Source organism: Empidonax traillii, unplaced genomic scaffold (assembly GCF_003031625.1).
Source record: "Empidonax traillii isolate 1590-97213 ecotype Southwest subspecies unplaced genomic scaffold, ASM303162v1 scaffold182:size1009393, whole genome shotgun sequence".
Classification (NCBI taxonomy): domain Eukaryota; kingdom Metazoa; phylum Chordata; class Aves; order Passeriformes; family Tyrannidae; genus Empidonax; species Empidonax traillii.
Genome location: NW_020955375.1, coordinates 358,506 through 374,161, shown reverse-complemented (window position 1 = coordinate 374,161; position 15,656 = coordinate 358,506). Strand labels below are relative to the sequence as shown.

The following is a 15,656-nucleotide window of genomic DNA, read 5'->3' as shown; positions in this document are numbered from 1 at the left end:
TCCCTGCCTGCTGCCTAGGGGAAAAGTTTTTCCTCCAGGCAGGCTGCGTGACCAGCCTGAAGGCTGTCAGAAGCTCCTTGGCAGGCAACTCCAGGCAGCAGGAGCAGGTAGGACATGACTGCTCCCAGCTCCTCTGCCCCCTTTACTGCCCTCACCTCTATCTGCTCGGCTGGGACCAAGGGGGCAAAGGAGACAGGGGCTGCCTGAGACTCCCATGCCCAAATCAAAGCTCTTCACTGGGCTTGGGAGGGACTGGAAGGCATGTCGGGGGGGGGGGGGGCATTGCATGCTTTCCTCTCCTGCGTGGCCCTGGGGGCACAGAGCTGAGGGAGCTGTGGGGACACACTCCTGTGGATTGGGGGTCCCTGGTGGGGAGAGGTTGGGGCCAGCAGACCCTCATCCTCTTCCAGCTCTTCTGACATGAGCTTGATGAGCCAGCAGCTAAGCAATCCCCCCTCACCTCTGTGTCACTGGACTGTTCTCACTTTGGGGTCCCTTGGAGTCTGAAAGGTGCTGAGAGGCTCTGTCCCCCACTCCGAACACAGGAATAAGGCCGAGACATTTTGTGGGCAGAGGTCCCATCCCCTCCTCCAACCTGGCTCTGGGCTGGAGGAGGAGGCAAAGACGAACTTTCCCGGAAGGGCTTGGCGAATCTCATGTCCTGCTCTGCCTCTCCCCAAAGGACTTCGCTGGAGGATTAAGGCTGAGCTGCCCCCGCGGGGAGGCTCAGTCATGGCTTCTAAACGCCCCGCGTCCTCCTCTACACAGCCAGATGGCAAGGAAAAGAAAGCGAAAGGGGAAGAGGGGGATGACACTTGGAGCTCCACCTTGGCAGCCCTCAAAACTGCCCCCAAGGAGAAGCCCCCTGCCACCATCGATGGGCTGTGCCCCCTGAGCACAGCACCAGGTGCCCAGGTGAGAGTGGGGCTAAGGTACCCAGAAGGGCTGGGATGGGGGACATAGGCAGGAGGAGGAACTCCAGGGCAGCCACCCACTGACACATAGGCAGCCCCAGTTTTCCGTGTAGACCCTCCTGTGTCCCTGCTGGAACATCTCTGCACCCTCCCCAACCCCAAATGCTGCCCAGGTGCCAGCCCAGGCCACGCCATTTGCTGTAGGTCTACGAGGACTACGATTGCACCCTGAACCAGACTAACATCAGTGCCAACAACAACAAGTTCTACATCATCCAGCTCCTTGAGCACGATGGTGCCTACAGTGTCTGGAGCCGCTGGGGCCGTGTGGTGAGTCCACCCTGGCACTGCCCACCCACCCATCCCCCAGCTGTCCCCATCCTGCCTGCAGACCCCCAGAGGTTGAGGATGAACCTGGTGGTCCCCATCCCTTTTTCCTGGTCCCAAAGCAAGCAACAAAGTGTCCTTTTATAGCCCTTTGCTTGGGGGCTTCAAGGACTTTGCCCCACACAACATGGCCAGCCTGGCTGGGACACATGGCACTTGTCACTGCAGTGAATGTGAATGTGACGTTACAGCAAGGAGTCCTGAGGTCTATTCCCATGCTGGTGGCTCAGCATATTCCTACTCGCTGCCCCATAGCCCTGCCACTGCAACCCACACTGACCCTGCCTGCTCCCTCCAGCATGGGGCTGGTGGGGCAGGGGTGTAGGAGAGGTCCTAACCACTGCTATCCACTGTCAGGGGGAGGTTGGCCAGTCCAAACTCATGCCCTGCACCTCCCTGGAGGCTGCCAAGAAGGACTTTGAGAAGAAGTTTCGGGAGAAGACCAAGAACAGCTGGGCTTCAAAGGAAAACTTCATTGCCCAGCCAGGGAAGTACACACTCATCGAAGTGCAGCCAGGGGCTGAGCAGGAGGTGGAGGTTGCTCTCAGGGTGAGTACAGCGGGCATCTGGGGTGTCACCACAGTCGGGTAGTCCTCACTCCTGGGCTACTGGACACCAGTACAGCTGCCCTACAGGACATCGAAGAGGGTCACCAAGATGTGGTGGGTTCTGAGGATGGACTGGGTGTGTGCTGAAACAGCCTGAAGGCAGATATTTGGGGCTAATGGGTTGAAATGGAGTGGGAGTACATCCTAAATGAAAATCATGGACTTCTGGGTGGAATCAGTAATGGAAAATGGAGGCAGCACCTGCCCATTGCTTTGCTGCCCAGTGGCTGGGCTCTCCCCACCAGGCAGCCCGGGTGCCGTGCTTCCTCAGCCTCTTGCAGGCTCACAGATGATGCTGGGGATCTGCAGGTGGATGGCGTGGATGGGGGCAAGGTCTGCAAGCAGCGGGTGCTGCCCTGCACCTTGGACAAGGACACACAGGAGCTGGTGTCTCTCATCTTCAGCAGTGACATGTTCCGGGATGCCATGCAGACCATGAATATCGGTAGGAGGTGATGGATGGTATGTGGTGGGTCTGGGGGCTTCAGCTGGGGGGTTCAGGTAGAGGGGTGAATGGGGCAGAGGTGCTGATGGATTTTAGAGCATCCCCTCTAACATCCTGGCACCTGGTGGGACTGTGGATACCCTGTGCCAAGTGCCTGCATGTGCCCGTGGTGACGCTGGAGGTTCTTGTGAGGCAAGTGGGGTGGATGGGTTCCCCATCTATGCCCTCCCTGACACCCTCCAGACGTGAAGAAGATGCCTTTGGGGAAGCTGAGCAAGCAGCAGATCGCGAGGGGCTTTGAGGCACTGGAGGAGCTGGAGACAGCACTGCAGGAGCAGCCCCCCCAGGCCTCTCGCCTGGAGGAGCTCTCCTCCCGCTTCTACACCATTGTCCCCCACAACTTTGGCCGGGCACGGCCACCCCCCATCAACTCCCCTGACCTGCTGCGTGCCAAGAAGGACATGCTGTTGGTAAGATGCCAGGGCACATAGTGGGTAGCATCCCTCCTGGAGGAGGGCTCCTGCCTGTGGGGCAGGGAGCTGCTGGCAGAAGGTTGGGCTTGCCCTGTTCCCCCTGGCACAGTGCCCGGCACTGGTGGTGAGGATGTCTCCGGTCTGTCCCTGCCAGGTGCTGGCTGACATTGAGGTGGCACAGAGCCTGCAGGCACAGAAAGTGAAGGAGGAGGAGGAGGAGAAGGAGAAAGAAGTCCCCCATCCACTGGATCAGGATTATGCCCTGCTCTGCTGCCAGCTCTCCCTGCTGGACTCAGCCTCCCGGGAATATCAGGTGCTCCTTGTGCCACAGTGTCTCACAACTGTACCAGGCCTGTGGGCCAGCAGGTCTTTGCTGGTTCCCACTGTCCCAGGGGCACTGTGGGCATTGCTGGGATGGCTGCCTGGGGTGACATTGCTTTCCTGCCTCCCTCCCTGCAGCTGATCCAAAACTACGTGACACAGACTGGGCACAAACCCCACATCCTCAACATCTGGCAGGTGGCCCGAGATGGTGAGGTGAGGTGGAGATGATTTGCCCCATCTTGCAGTGTGGAAGCCCTGGTTGCACCCCAGGATTGTGTTAGGGCTTCTTCACCCAGCGGGGGCTTCAGCCCAGCTGGCCAGGGGCAAAGAGTTCCCGCTCCCCTGGCCCTCCAGCTGGGCACTGGGGTTGGGCTGGGGGAGTGGGTGGCAGCCCTCCACACCTGGGCATCCACGTCTCCCTCCGTGGACAGCTCTTAGCTGTGCATCTCTCTAGGATGAGCGCTTCAAAGCCCACGACCTCCTGGAGCACCGGCGCTTGCTTTGGCACGGCACCAACGTGGCGGTGGTCGCGGCCATCCTGAAGAGTGGGCTGCGCATCATGCCACACTCAGGAGGGCGTGTGGGCAAGGGCATCTACTTTGCCTCTGAGAACAGCAAATCAGCCGGCTACGGTGAGGGTCCTGGGACAAACAGGGCTTCTTGGGGTGCCCGCAGGATCTGTGTGAGCTAGGCTGCCTTTGCGTGATCCCTGCCAGGCAGCTGTGGGCATGCCAAGCCCCTTCCCTGAATGGCAAGTGATCCCTGTGTCCCAGCATGGCCTAGGCACAATGAGATGGGAACACTAGGGATGGTGCTATCATCTTCATCCCTTTCTCCCATGTCAGTGGGCCGCACATCCAAGAATGTTGGCATCATGTTCCTGGCGGAGGTGGCCCTGGGCAAGCCCTACCGCATCACCAGCGATGACCCCTCACTGCATCAGCCACCTGCTGGCTATGACAGTGTCCTGGCCTGTGGCCGGACAGAGCCGGGTGAGCCTGGGGCAGGAGGGGTGTGGGGTTTGTGGGGTGGGAGTGGGCACAGGACAGGGGGGAGAGAGGCAAGGTTTTGGGCTTGACATGTTGGTGGGGGTGACTTCTGGCCCAGACCCTGCACAGGATGAAGAGGTGCTGCTGGATGGCAAGAAGGTACTGGTGTGTCAGGGCAAGCCCATCCCCATGCCTGCCTACAAGGACTCCTCCTTCAGCCAGAGCGAGTACCTCATCTACCAGGAAAGCCAGTGCCGGATCCGCTACCTTGTCCAGCTCCGCTTCTGAGTGTGCCTGGGAACCTTGTGGCCCTGGCCCAGCACCAGCTGCTGATGCCCACCAGCCCAGAGGACAGTAATCTGGAATCTCTGGCCACCCCACCTGGGGTTTGGCAAGAGACAGGCTGATGTGGGGACAGAGCTTGCTTTGACTATGAATAAAAGCATCGTGCCTTGTACTGAAGGGTGTTTGCGCTTTCCTGCCCTCGGCAAGGTGCATGTGGTGTAGGGAAGGGCAGGGTAGGGTCCCTGAAGTGTTGGCAGTGGATGACTCTGGAGGGGCTACAGCCTTCAGAGATAAAATCTGGTGGCTTTGAGAGCCAGCTGCCCTTGTCACTTTAGCAAGGCACACGGCTCATGCCCATCACCGTGGCATCAGAGCTACAGAGGACGAGGAAGATCTGCTGCCCTGCCTGGGCACGGAACAACATCATGAGGGTGAGTGCCTGCCCTCCGTCTAGTGCCGTTCTTGGTGCCATGCCTGCTGTCCTGCCCCAGCCTGGAAGCCATGCCAAGCCCCTTTCCATGCTCACATGTGCCAGAGAAGGGCAACTCCCAGCTGTGTTACCCATGAGCATCCATGTGCCAGTGGAGAGGAGTTGCTGCAGACCTGCCTGTAGCTCTGACCCTCAAGCCCTGGTGACCTGGGGGCTGAGCCGTTCTTGTGGAAGGACCAGGCTTGGTGCAGCGGGTGGCCATTCTGGGAGGGAGACATGTCTTGGGGACCCCGGTCCCCCCTTCCCAAGCCCCTGCCGGCTGCTAGGACCCAGCAGCTGTCCCCGTGGGACAGCCACGAGTGCAGGCAGTGCAGGCAGCGCCGGGAGTGACAGCTGGTGCCATCCGCAGCTGGCGGGCTGCAGGCAAACAGGATGACGAGCGGGTGACGGGAGCGGGGAAGGGGGAGCGTGGCCTCATACAGGGCCCACAGCCCCTGTTCTGCTGCGGGAGTGACACTGGCAAGAGGGACCCTGGCAAGGAGAGGAGCATCACCCACCTTCCCAGGAGCAAAGGTGCGCTGAATCCCACCCACCCCGGTGTCCCCTGCAGCTGGAGCAAGAGGGTTGGGGCAGGCAGGTTGTGCTGTCCCTCCTGGGGACATAATGGTGCTGTTGGGGAAGGGGGACAGGGTATAAGCCTGCTATGGGTGCCTGCAGGTCCCAGCGGTGCTGACTCTGGCCGGACTGGGGATAGCCTGGGTGCCAGCTTTGGGACAGGCAGGGTGCTGTGACCTCACTGGCTACCTCTCCTCCCTCCAGTACCTCAAAGGTGTGCTGGTTGTCTTTGTTTCTCCGTGGCTCTTCTTCATTTTGTTTTTCCTCCTTCCCACCCCACTCCTGTCCCCAACAGGCACAGAGAAGATAGAGGCCATGGTTCTGGTGGGGTTTCCCTCTATGGGATGCAGGAGAAGAATCCTTGCTGCCCAGGCACTGGAGCTGCTGGCTTAGCCCTTGAGGGGGATGGCGAGTCGAACAGGGCAAAACACCACGGACAGCCTAGAGCTGCTCTCCATTCCTGAGTACTCCATTGCCCAGGAGGTGGTGGGCCTCTTCTGCATGATCCTGCTCACCCTCACTGCCCTGGTGGCCAACAGCGTAGTGTTGGTCGTCATTCTCAAAACCCCCCTTTTCAGGAAGTTCATCTTCGTCTGCCACCTCTGTGTGGTTGATCTTCTCTCTGCCATTTTCCTCATGCCCCTGGGCATCATCTCCAGCTCCTCCTGCTTCAACAGGGTGATCTACAGCATTGCTGAGTGCAAGGCCTTGATATTCCTGAATATCTGTTTCATTAGTGCCTCCATTCTCACCATCGCCATCATCAGCGTGGAGCGGTACTACTATATCGTCCATCCCCTGAGGTATGAGGTCAAGATGACCATCAGGTTGGCGGTGGCTGGAGTGATCTTCATTTGGGTCAAGTCTGCTCTCATCACTATCTTGGCACTGGTGGCGTGGCCTCAAGGCAACGGGGCCACCAGTGCCAGCCGCTGCACAGTCTACTGGAGCCCTGGGGCACATAAGAAGGTTTTTGTGATACTCTTCAGCATCACCTGCTTTTTTCTGCCCACCGTCATCATCCTTGCTGTCTACAGCAGTGTCTACCGTGTGGCCCGGACGGCGTCCCTACAGCAGGCGCCGATGCCAGTGCCAGCACAGGCCATTGCACCCAGACACCGATGTGACTCCATCGCCAGCCAAGTGACCATCATCATTGCCAGGATCCTGCCACTGCCCAAGCTGATCCCAGATCGCCTTTTGGGAAGCAACAAGGCCATCCTCACCTTGGTCCTTATTGTGGGACAGTTCTTGTGCTGTTGGCTGCCCTTCTTTGCTTTCCACTTGCACTCCTCTGTCACTGTTGGCACTCTGGGTGGTGGGCACGGGGAGATGGTGGTCACCTGGGTTGCCTACTCCTCCTTTGCCATCAATCCCTTCTTCTACGGGCTGCTGAACCGCCAGATCCGTGAGGAGCTGGCCCGGCTCCGGCGCAGCTGTCTCAACCGGCCGCTCGGTCAGGAGCTCTGTCTTTCCATCTCAGAGGCTTCTGTCCAGGAAAACTTCTTGCAGTTCCTCCAGAGAGCAACTTGCACACTGGAGACCCACACCAGCTGCATCAGCCCCAGCCCCAGCCCCCGGAACAGGCTGGACCAGACCACAACAGGCTTCCCCATCCCAGGTCAAGTTCCTGAACAGAGCAGCTGAGAAGCAGGAGGCTCTGTACCACCATGCTGGGCAGGAAACCTACCAGGGACCCCTCAGACTTGCTTGGACCCAACCTCTTGGATCTGGAGGAGTCCTTGTTTGGGTTTTGCCTCTCTCTGAGCTTATGGTGGAAGATGGTTTCTCTGCTGGGGGAAGGCAGCAGATCTGGTGAAGCCTCAGGTCTCTTTTGCAGGCTGGCTCTACCAGCACAGCCCAGTTGCATGGATAGGCTCTCCTCAGGACATGGGATGCCAAGGGGCTCCTGAGCAGGGGCAAGGGTACACCTTCATCTCCATCACCCTGCTGGAACCATTCATGGTCAACAGGGAGGGCAGATGTCCCTTGCACCCTACTCGGGAGCAATGTCCCAACTAACACCACTAACACCAGTAACAGCAGGGCCCCAGGCACCCCGCTGAGCCTGGATGGCAGACACAGAGACCTCCATCCTTGGCTGTTAAACCCAAAACTAATGTCTATATGGAGGAGCTCCTGCTCCCTGTGGTACTGACTGGGGGGACACACCCGCGGGGCTGACTCTGGCCGTGTCACTGTTTGTCCTGCTGGCATGGCAGCGCATAGTGCCTGTGGCCATGCCTGGCTGTGCTCTCTGTCCCCGCTGCCTGCCAGGGGCCACCCCTCTGGGGGGAACTGGCTGCCTGAGGGTCTGTGCCAGGCTGTTTATGGACAGAGCTGTCCAGCTGAAGCCCAGCCAGTGGTGCCACGTGCCAGCCGGACTGGGCTGCTGGCCAGGGGCATGCTGGGGGGGGGGACATGGTGACACAGGGTGATGGGGGGTGGCTGTGTGGGGTGCCCCTAGGCAGCAGCAACCAGAGAATATCAGGAGCTTCCACTTCGGTCTCATTGCTTCTGCAAGACCTCCCATGGGGTCCTCAGTGCCAGAAAAGGAGTCCTTTTGGAGGATGCTGCAGGGGTACATCAACCTCAGCCCACCCACAAAGGTCCCAGGAATGGTGTTGGCATGGTGGATTGAATATGTCTTTCCCCTTATAATAACTGGGGGCCTGAGGGAGAACTGGCCCATGGCCTCTCAAACTGCCCCATGGCAGGGAGGGGGCTCCAGGATGACCCACAGAGAGATGGGGCTGAAGGCCAGCACTCTCCCCACCCCAGACACAGGGATGCCCCTCCAGCCAGCACCCCATGTCCCTAGGAGCTGGGGCTGCCCCTGCTGGGGGAGAAGTCTCCACTCAGGGTGGGGAATATTATTATTATTATTTTCTTGTAAATTTTATCTTTTTATTAAACCATTGATAAGTTACAAAGGAGGAAAAAATATAGACTTATATATACAGCATTTCCAAGCCAGCAGGTACTGGCTCTTGGATGGGGTTGCTGGGAGGCGATTGCCCCAGGGTGGCCAGGGGAGGGCCTCCCACCAGAGCCAGGGGTCGAGGGACTCCTGGAGAGGCCAGGCAGTCCCTCATCCAGTGGGACCTGGCTTTCGGGTGCCAGACGAGAATGTGGGCAGCAGCAGGATGGCAGGGTAGGCAGGGTGAGGAGCAGGAGGCAGGGGTCCCACACTGGCACAGGGAGAAGGGACCCTAGGCCAGCAGGAACAGCCCCCCCACAATGCCAGGACATGTTGTCTCTGTGCAGGAAAATCAGGGAGGGGGGCACAGTGCTGCTGGGACTGGCAGCAGGCAACGAAGCAGCCCCTTCCTCCAGCGGGCATTGCTGCCAGGAAGACCCTTCCCTTCCCTTCCCTGGGGTGGGGGGCAAGGAGGTCCACCCGGGGCATGGGTATCTGGCAGGGCCTGGGGGCCAGAGAGGGTGGCAAGGAGATGTCTCTGGTAACAAGTGGCACCCTGGACCCCCTGGCCTGGCCCACCAGGGCTCAGTAGGGCGAGAATTTCTGCCGGTCAGCTTTCTTGGTGCCATTGGCCGCTGAGATCTTGGTCGTGTAGGTGGCGGTGCCACCATTGGGACCCGCCACAGAGGACGGAGACAGTGCCAGAAAGGACACCGGCTTCAGGCCGATGAAGTTGGAGAGAGAGATGGCGTAGGGGGTGCCCAGCAGGGCTGGGGGGGGTGGGGCAACGGCAGGAAGCGCTGCACCGGAGCCTGGGGCGAGGGGCTGGGAGAAACCCATGCCGAGGTCCATGGAGCCAGGGCCCGGTGGCACCTGGGAGGTAGATTTAGCCGTCTCTAAGCTGGGGAAGCAAGCGAGAAGGATGGGATGGTGACTACCATGGTGACACAAAGGGTTTCCCACACGCCCCAGCCCTTGTCACAGGTCTCCATGGCACATCCCGGGCATCCCACCGGGTAGGATGAAAACATGGGACTCAAACCTGGAGAGTCTCAGGTCCTCAAAGGACCATCCCAGGACCTCAAAGCACCACACAGCTCATCCTTCCTGTGGATGCTGGGGTGGGGGTTTACCCCTAAAGCTGTCTTGAGGTGCTGGGGAAGTGCCACCCCTCACATGCATCCAGCATGTGTCCCCACCAGGCTGGTGCCTACCAGGCTGTGATGAGGTACTGGGCCAGGGTGATGCTGACGGGGGTCCCCGTGATGGTCACGTGCCGCTCACTGGAGCCCTCAGTCTGGTTCCCGATTTTGATGTGAGCACCTGACATCTGCCTGATCTCACTGATCTTGCTGCCGTGCCGGCCGATGATGCAGCCGATGAGCTGAAGGGGCAGGGACCAGGGTGAGCTGTGAGGAGATGGAGCAGCCACACCAAGCAGGGAGCTCCCAGAGGCTCACCCAGACACCTGCTACACCTGGGAGGGTTGGGGAAACTGCAGATTGCAGTGGGAGGGCAGGGCACTGCTTTCCTTGGGCAGACCCTGCTTTTTGGTCTCACTCAAGGCCCCCTTGCTGGCATTGCTGGGCTGCCACATGCCAAGGCCCTTCCTTGGCATTGGCCAAGCCCTTTCACCCCTTCATGTGCCTGAGTTTCCCTTTTATTCTGCCCCAGCAGCCCCCCTCCTGCTCCTGAGCTCTGGCAGAGCCTCCTCTGTGAGGGGCAGTGGGTCCTGGACCCTGCAAAGTGCCTGCAGGGTGGGACACATGGGTGGGGGCAGGTTCCGGTCCCTCTTGCCATCCCCAGACCGGTACATACATCGTTGGGCACCAGGAACTCCTGGGAGCTGCTCTGGGAGCTGGCATCCAGGCCTGGAGAGAGAGACAGGGATGTTAGCAATGAGGAGGCGGGTCTCCAGTAGCTCCACGCCCCCTTTCTAGACCTGTGCTAGGACAGCCAGTGGCTCTGGGGACAAACCTGGAGGAACCCTGGGGAAAGGCAGGGAGGACAGGACATAAGCACCAGCCGTTATTTGGTGCCGGTGCTCTCCCGTTGCAGGGTTGGGGAGTACTGGTCGGTGCAGGGACCCCAGGAAATCAACGAAGGGTTGTGCTGGGGGGAGCACATAGCCATGCCAGGGGGGATGGGACTGGAGAGGGTGCAGCGGTTGGGGACCCCCTCATGAGGATCAGATGTCTGGGTGGGTCAGGAGGGGCCCTTCACACCCCCAGCCTTGGGGAGGGCAAGGGAGATGTCCCATGGTAGCTCACCTGGCATCATGGCAGGTGCAGGGCCCAGGGGGGCGAAGGGAAGTGTGTGCCCTGACAGCTGCTGCAGCTTCGTCACCTGCTCGGGGAGTAGGAGGAGGAGGAAAGAGGTGTTAGTGGTGATGGCAGAGAGTCCCCTGTGCCCCTGCTGGGGCTGAACACTTGCACCCAGTGCCTCCCAGGATAGGAATTCCCAGCAGCACCTGTCCTGGTGGGCATGGACCCAGTGCCCACAGGAGCTGCCACAGGGACAGACTCACCTCTGTGGGAGAGACCCCGCTGTACTGGCCCTGCATGGAGAAGCCCTGGGGGGAGAAAAAAGGGGTATCTGTCGGGAGCCAGGTGGGGACCACTGTCTCAGCTCCCCACCCTCAGGGCAGAGAGGTCACCATGAGCCCACCAGAGTTGCCTCTTGCTGGCAAAAGCTGCTCCATGTCCCGGTGGGGCTGTGCCCTCTTACCTGGTTGGCAGAGAGCAGGATGGTGCCCAGGGAGAGGCCAGGGTGGTAGGGTATGGTGGCCCCCTTCGGAGGTGACTGGAGACAGAAGGAAGGAGGTGGAGGGGATGAGAGATGAGGCTGAATGCCCCCTAGAGCCCCATGGACCCTCCGCTCCCTCATGCCTCCAGCAAGCTGGGCACAGCCCTCAGCACCACCAAGGCAGGGTGCTCCTATGGGCTTCTACACAGGGGAACCATGGTGTTTGGGTCCAGGTGGGCACAGGAAGCCTTGGGGAGGGGGAGGTGGGTAGCACATGCCCCTGGGCTGGGCATGGGGCTTGTGGGGGTACCTCCAGGATGACGGCGCAGATCTGCCTCACGCACTGGATGATGGTGTCCGGCACCCCCGAGACAGTGACGGCCCGTTCTGTGGAGTTGGGCAGCAGGTCGCCGGCCACCTGCACCTGTGCCCCCGTGCTCTGGGGGGAGCAAAGGGACATGCTGGTGTCCCTCAGCCACTCCCAGTGAGGGCTCAGCACCTCACACCTCCGCTGTTACCCTCCTGAGCTCCCAGGGACCATTGCAGGACCTGCAGAGTGATGCTCTCTGCTCCTGCATCACCTGCATCACTTCCCACAGCCCCTGCCGGACTGTGGCAGCTCCCAGGCTGAGGGCTCTGCGCTCCCTGGGGGAAAAAAGGATCCTGCACCCAGGGCATCCTCAGTCTCACCTCCCGGATCTCCCGGATCTTAGATCCTGCCTTGCCGATGAGGGAGCCACACTGGCTGGCTGGGATGACAAGGCGCAGGGTCACCGGTGCTCTGCCTGCTGCCATCCCATCGCTCCCTACTCCCAGGTCCTGTGAGGGAAGGGGGATTCAGCATCAGACCCCCAGGATCCCGCAGGTGTGGGGGCACCCAGCAGGGTGTGGGAGGGCTGCCTACCTCCTCCAGCTTGAAGGCGATCATGGAGACAGCTCGGAAGACGGCATCAGTGGAGCCAGTGATAGTGGTGATGCGCTCGGGGCAGGACCCCTCTGAGATGGTGATGCGTGCACTGCTCTGGGGACAGTGTCACACTCCGTTAGGGATGTCACAGACCCTGTGCTCCATGACTTCTCCCAGGGATAGGCTTATCGAGCAAGACTGATGCTTTTAGATCTGAGCTTTCCCCCTCCCGTCTGCCCCAGGCAGCCTTCCCTAGAGCACCATTGTTTTTCCCCTGGATCCCCTTGGGTTTTGGGGCCCAGGCACATGGGAGCCACCAGCCACAGACAACATAGGCATCAGGATCTGGCAGTCCCCCAGCATGCCCTTACCTGCTCTCGTATCCTCTTAACAGTCTCTCCTTTCTGCAGGGAGAGGAACAGGGTGGGTGTCGGGTCCAGGGGAGCCCGGGGCTGGTGGTGCCCTGGACCCCAAATCTTACCTTGCCAATGATGCTGCCGATCTCCTGCAAAGCCAGAGACGAGAGTGGCCCCATCAGCAGGCATCTCCCTGCCTGCCACATCCCTCTTCTGCCCATAGCTTGGCACACCTGCAACAGGCAGGCCCTGCCCTGGGGCCACTGGGACAGTGAGTGGCTTAACTGGTGACACTGGGGCATGGGAACCCCTCCCTGGCTTAGGATGGGCAAAGAAATCCTTCTAGGAATGCTGTTCCCAGGGGATGTTGGGAGCAGGAGAGGAAAACGGGGCATGGCAAGGAGCTGGAGCTCCAGCATGGCCCCTCAGCCCAGGCATTGCTGACCCCCCGAAGCGCTGAGCCCCCTGCCATTACCTTGCCGTGCATGAGCATGCGGAGGGTCAGGGTGATGCTGAGCTCTGTCTCCTCGGGGCTGCCACCCAAGCCGCTGACTCCATCCGGTGATGCCATGGTGGGGGGGCGAACTGAGCCTATGGGACACGGCAGCCTTCAGAAAGGGTGCAGGCAGCAACTATTGCCCTGCTCCCAAACCTGCAGCTTGAAAATCCTATGGCTGGGAAATGGGGAAACTGAGGCAGGGGCAACGTTGTGCCCTCCTCTGGCAGGGGAGCTTTGCATGGCCCCATGGTACCCCATAGGCACCCTGCACTCCTGCCTGGCACTCCCCAGAAGGGACCTGCTGCTATGTGTCTGCCAGAGCTGCCTCCAGGCTGTCCTGCACATGGCCAGGATGTGGGGAAGGGGAAGGGTGTGGGGAACTTGGCTGCGGGATTAGGTTCAGTTTGTTGGGGTGAGAGAAGCAGAGGTGGCCTTGGTGGTCTTGCAGGCTGTGTGAGCTCCCTTCTTCCTCCTCCTCCCTTCCTCCTGCCCATGCGCAAAGTCCCAGGGGAAACCGAGGCAAAGCTCCTTGATGGAGATTGCCAGTCAGATATGAACCATGGCATGATGCCCGATGTTGCTACACCCTGTTTTTCCCCAGAGCCCTCCCAGACCCTGTTCCTGGGGGCCGGGGGCGGGCAGGGCCCCTGGGAGGAGGACAATCGCCGTGTGTCCAGGGCCGGGTGGGCGGTTGCGGCACCGCTGGCTCCCGGCAAGCCGGGCGATGCCAAGCGGCTTTGAAACAAAGCACCCGTGTTGGGGCTGGGGCCGTGTCTTCGGGCATGGCGGGGGGGGGCAGCTATTTTAGGTGCTGGCAGGACTCGTCACCGCTATGGCACATCTCCTGCATCAGGGTAACGGGGGGCGGGGAGGGGGCAGGTTGATCCCCTGTGCACCCCCTAAGTGCCATAGCTCACACCCCCGGCGTAGTTTAACGCCCTGTCTTCACCTGCCTGTTCCTGCGGGCTGAAGAAACGGGGAATAGACTGAGGAAGGGAAATATTCCCCTTCCTGATGGAGGGAGTCTGAAGTAGGGTGGAGGGAGTGGGATGTGCCCTTCTGTAACTCCCTGCCCGCAGCATCCGGAGCTGTGTGCGGTGCCGGCAGGGACAAGCAACCCGCCAGGGTCCCCCGTCCTCCCGGGTATGAACGGCAGCAGGGACCCGCTGGGACAAAAGACCTCGCGGGGCAGAGAATGACGAGGCTGGCAGTGGGACACGGGGGAGGCAGCAGGGCCACGGGGTGTCCCCCCACTGCCACAGGCTCTGTCGGGGGGTCTGCGGGCAGGGGGTGCTCTCCTCCAGGTGAGCAAGGCTGGCAGGGACGCCAAAGGCCCCGGTGATGGGCACAGGCCACCTGCCACGGCTGGCTTTGGGACAGCCACGAAGCTGGGCACCGCCCGTCCTTCGGGGCACCTCTGGGTGGCAAAGGGAGGTGTCGGGGGACAGGAGGAAGCCCCCACCCCGTCCCAGGGGGTCGCTCTCTCCGCTCTCCCTCCCGGCCGCCCCAAGCCCCCCGGTCCCCGCGGGAGCGGGGCCTGGCGGGTACCTTTCCGTGCGCCTCGTCCCTCCGCCGCCGGCCGCCCCGCTCAGTGCCACATTGTCCCCGGCGGCGCCCAGTGACACCCGGGGCAGGAACAATGAGCCGCTTGACAGGCCAGGGCCAGGCTGGCAGCCCCGGCCCCCACCCCGGTCCACGCCGGGGCCCCCCTCGCTCTTCCCCTCTCCCACATCCCTCCCTCCGGGATCCTATTACAGCGGATAAGAGACACTAAAAGGAACAATGCACCCTGGGTAAGGCCATCTGCCACCGCTGGGGACATTCCTGGCCCCCCCCCCCACCCGGTCCCCCCCGCGTTGGCTCACACATCACCCCTCTTTGTAATTGCGTGGTTTTTTTCCTGGAAGCTGATCAGCTGGCAGGGCTCAAGGGCTCAAGGACACCGGAGCGGGCAGGGATGGGGCAGCTGGCACCCCAGGGCCCATTGGCACCCCGGGGCTGCTGCTGGGAGGGAGGGCCTGGAGGGCTGTGGGACAGGAGGCACTCCTGTATGGGGGGGCTGTAACACGGGACCTGAACCAGGTGCAGGGTCAGGGATGCTCCAGACAGGGGTCCCGCTGTACCACCAGGGCAGGCACCAGCTCCTGCACCCTTGGCACTGCCTTGTGGCCCCCACATAGGCATCCTGCGCCCACATAAAAGTGACCCCCCCTCCATTACCTCCCCCACTAAATCCTCCTGGGCCCTGGCGTAAGCAGCTAAAGCCCAGGCAGGCTTGGGGAAGGGGGGGCATTGGGGGGGCACCCTGCTGCTGGCTCCATCTGTGCCCCCAAGTGCCCAGTGCAGCAGCACCAAAGCAGGAGGAGGCAGGTGGCAAGCAGGGGTCTTGTCCCCCTGTCTGTCAGGCCTCCCCGCCCGCCCCCTCATCTGTTCACAGCAGCCACTCCTTGGGTAAATCTGCCCCCACCTCCCTGGGGTGCTGGGCTGGCGGTTCCCTTTTAAGCCCCTGTGGATTACCCTGGACTTGGGTGCATGCTAGGAGGGGTGGGAGGAGGAAGAGGAAGCAAGCAGGCTGAGGACACGGCTGTCACTACCTTGAGGGACCTACCTGTCCCTGAACACAGCCCCAGGGCTCCCTGGGAACCCTCTGAGGCTCATGGGGGTCCTGCCAGAAGTGGTAGGGGGGCTTCAGTGAGGCCGGCACTTGCCAATCCACAGGGCAATGATCCCCAACAGTACCAATGCCTCGGTGGCTGCAC

General features: G+C 61.1%; 3 protein-coding genes across 6 annotated transcripts; 2 read left to right on the top strand and 1 right to left on the bottom strand.

The window, feature by feature from the left end:
• The first annotated feature begins 79 nt into the window (after positions 1-79).
• PARP3 (poly(ADP-ribose) polymerase family member 3) lies at positions 80-4,622 on the top strand. 3 transcript variants are annotated; one of them, XM_027886261.1, is made up of 11 exons: positions 80-107; positions 683-915; positions 1,119-1,244; positions 1,659-1,850; positions 2,219-2,354; positions 2,598-2,824; positions 2,982-3,140; positions 3,287-3,364; positions 3,606-3,827; positions 3,997-4,143; positions 4,259-4,622. In XM_027886261.1, the coding sequence occupies exons 2-11, from the start codon at positions 733-735 to the stop codon at positions 4,496-4,498; spliced, it is 1,710 nt and encodes a 569-aa protein (XP_027742062.1). In that variant the 5' UTR covers positions 80-107; positions 683-732; the 3' UTR covers positions 4,499-4,622. The 3 variants fall into 3 exon arrangements, with proteins under 3 accessions (XP_027742062.1, XP_027742063.1, XP_027742065.1); XM_027886262.1 differs by having other exon boundaries at positions 3,606-3,783; positions 4,259-4,620; XM_027886264.1 differs by lacking the exon at positions 1,659-1,850.
• Positions 4,623-5,204: 582 nt separating this feature from the next.
• Positions 5,205-7,178, top strand: LOC114058672 (probable G-protein coupled receptor). The gene is made up of 2 exons (XM_027886214.1): positions 5,205-5,428; positions 5,766-7,178. Exon 2 carries the CDS (start codon positions 5,876-5,878, stop codon positions 7,115-7,117), a length of 1,242 nt encoding a protein of 413 aa, XP_027742015.1. The 5' UTR covers positions 5,205-5,428; positions 5,766-5,875; the 3' UTR covers positions 7,118-7,178.
• A 1,227-nt stretch (positions 7,179-8,405) lies between these two features.
• On the bottom strand, positions 8,406-15,654 carry PCBP4 (poly(rC) binding protein 4). Of its 2 annotated transcripts, none has more exons than XM_027886234.1 (13): positions 15,506-15,654; positions 12,874-12,989; positions 12,524-12,547; positions 12,414-12,446; positions 12,040-12,156; positions 11,826-11,954; positions 11,446-11,574; positions 11,118-11,192; positions 10,918-10,962; positions 10,661-10,736; positions 10,209-10,261; positions 9,605-9,774; positions 8,406-9,291 (listed from the first exon to the last, which is right to left on the bottom strand). In XM_027886234.1, exons 2-13 carry the CDS (start codon positions 12,967-12,969, stop codon positions 8,976-8,978), a joined length of 1,263 nt encoding a protein of 420 aa, XP_027742035.1. In that variant the 5' UTR covers positions 12,970-12,989; positions 15,506-15,654; the 3' UTR covers positions 8,406-8,975. The 2 variants fall into 2 exon arrangements, with proteins under 2 accessions (XP_027742035.1, XP_027742034.1); XM_027886233.1 differs by lacking the exon at positions 15,506-15,654 and adding an exon at positions 14,446-14,724.
• Positions 15,655-15,656: the final 2 nt, after the last annotated feature.

What these genes read in the sequence shown, in the direction of transcription:
- PARP3 (XM_027886261.1), top strand. Translation starts at nt 733, where the DNA reads ATGGCTTCTAAACGCCCCGCGTCCTCCTCTACACAGCCAGATGGCAAG. An exon ending in AGGTGGCCCGAGATGGTGAG is followed by an intron (nt 3,365 to 3,605) that starts GTGAGGTGGAGA and finishes GCATCTCTCTAG; the next exon opens with GATGAGCGCTTCAAAGCCCA. An exon ending in CTGTGGCCGGACAGAGCCGG is followed by an intron (nt 4,144 to 4,258) that starts GTGAGCCTGGGG and finishes CTTCTGGCCCAG; the next exon opens with ACCCTGCACAGGATGAAGAG.
- LOC114058672 (XM_027886214.1), top strand. Translation starts at nt 5,876, where the DNA reads ATGGCGAGTCGAACAGGGCAAAACACCACGGACAGCCTAGAGCTGCTC.
- PCBP4 (XM_027886234.1), bottom strand. Translation starts at nt 12,969, where the DNA reads ATGGCATCACCGGATGGAGTCAGCGGCTTGGGTGGCAGCCCCGAGGAG. An exon ending in TTAAGAGGATACGAGAGCAG is followed by an intron (nt 12,157 to 12,413) that starts GTAAGGGCATGC and finishes CACTGTCCCCAG; the next exon opens with AGCAGTGCACGCATCACCAT. An exon ending in AGATCCGGGAGATCCGGGAG is followed by an intron (nt 11,575 to 11,825) that starts GTGAGACTGAGG and finishes TGCTCCCCCCAG; the next exon opens with AGCACGGGGGCACAGGTGCA.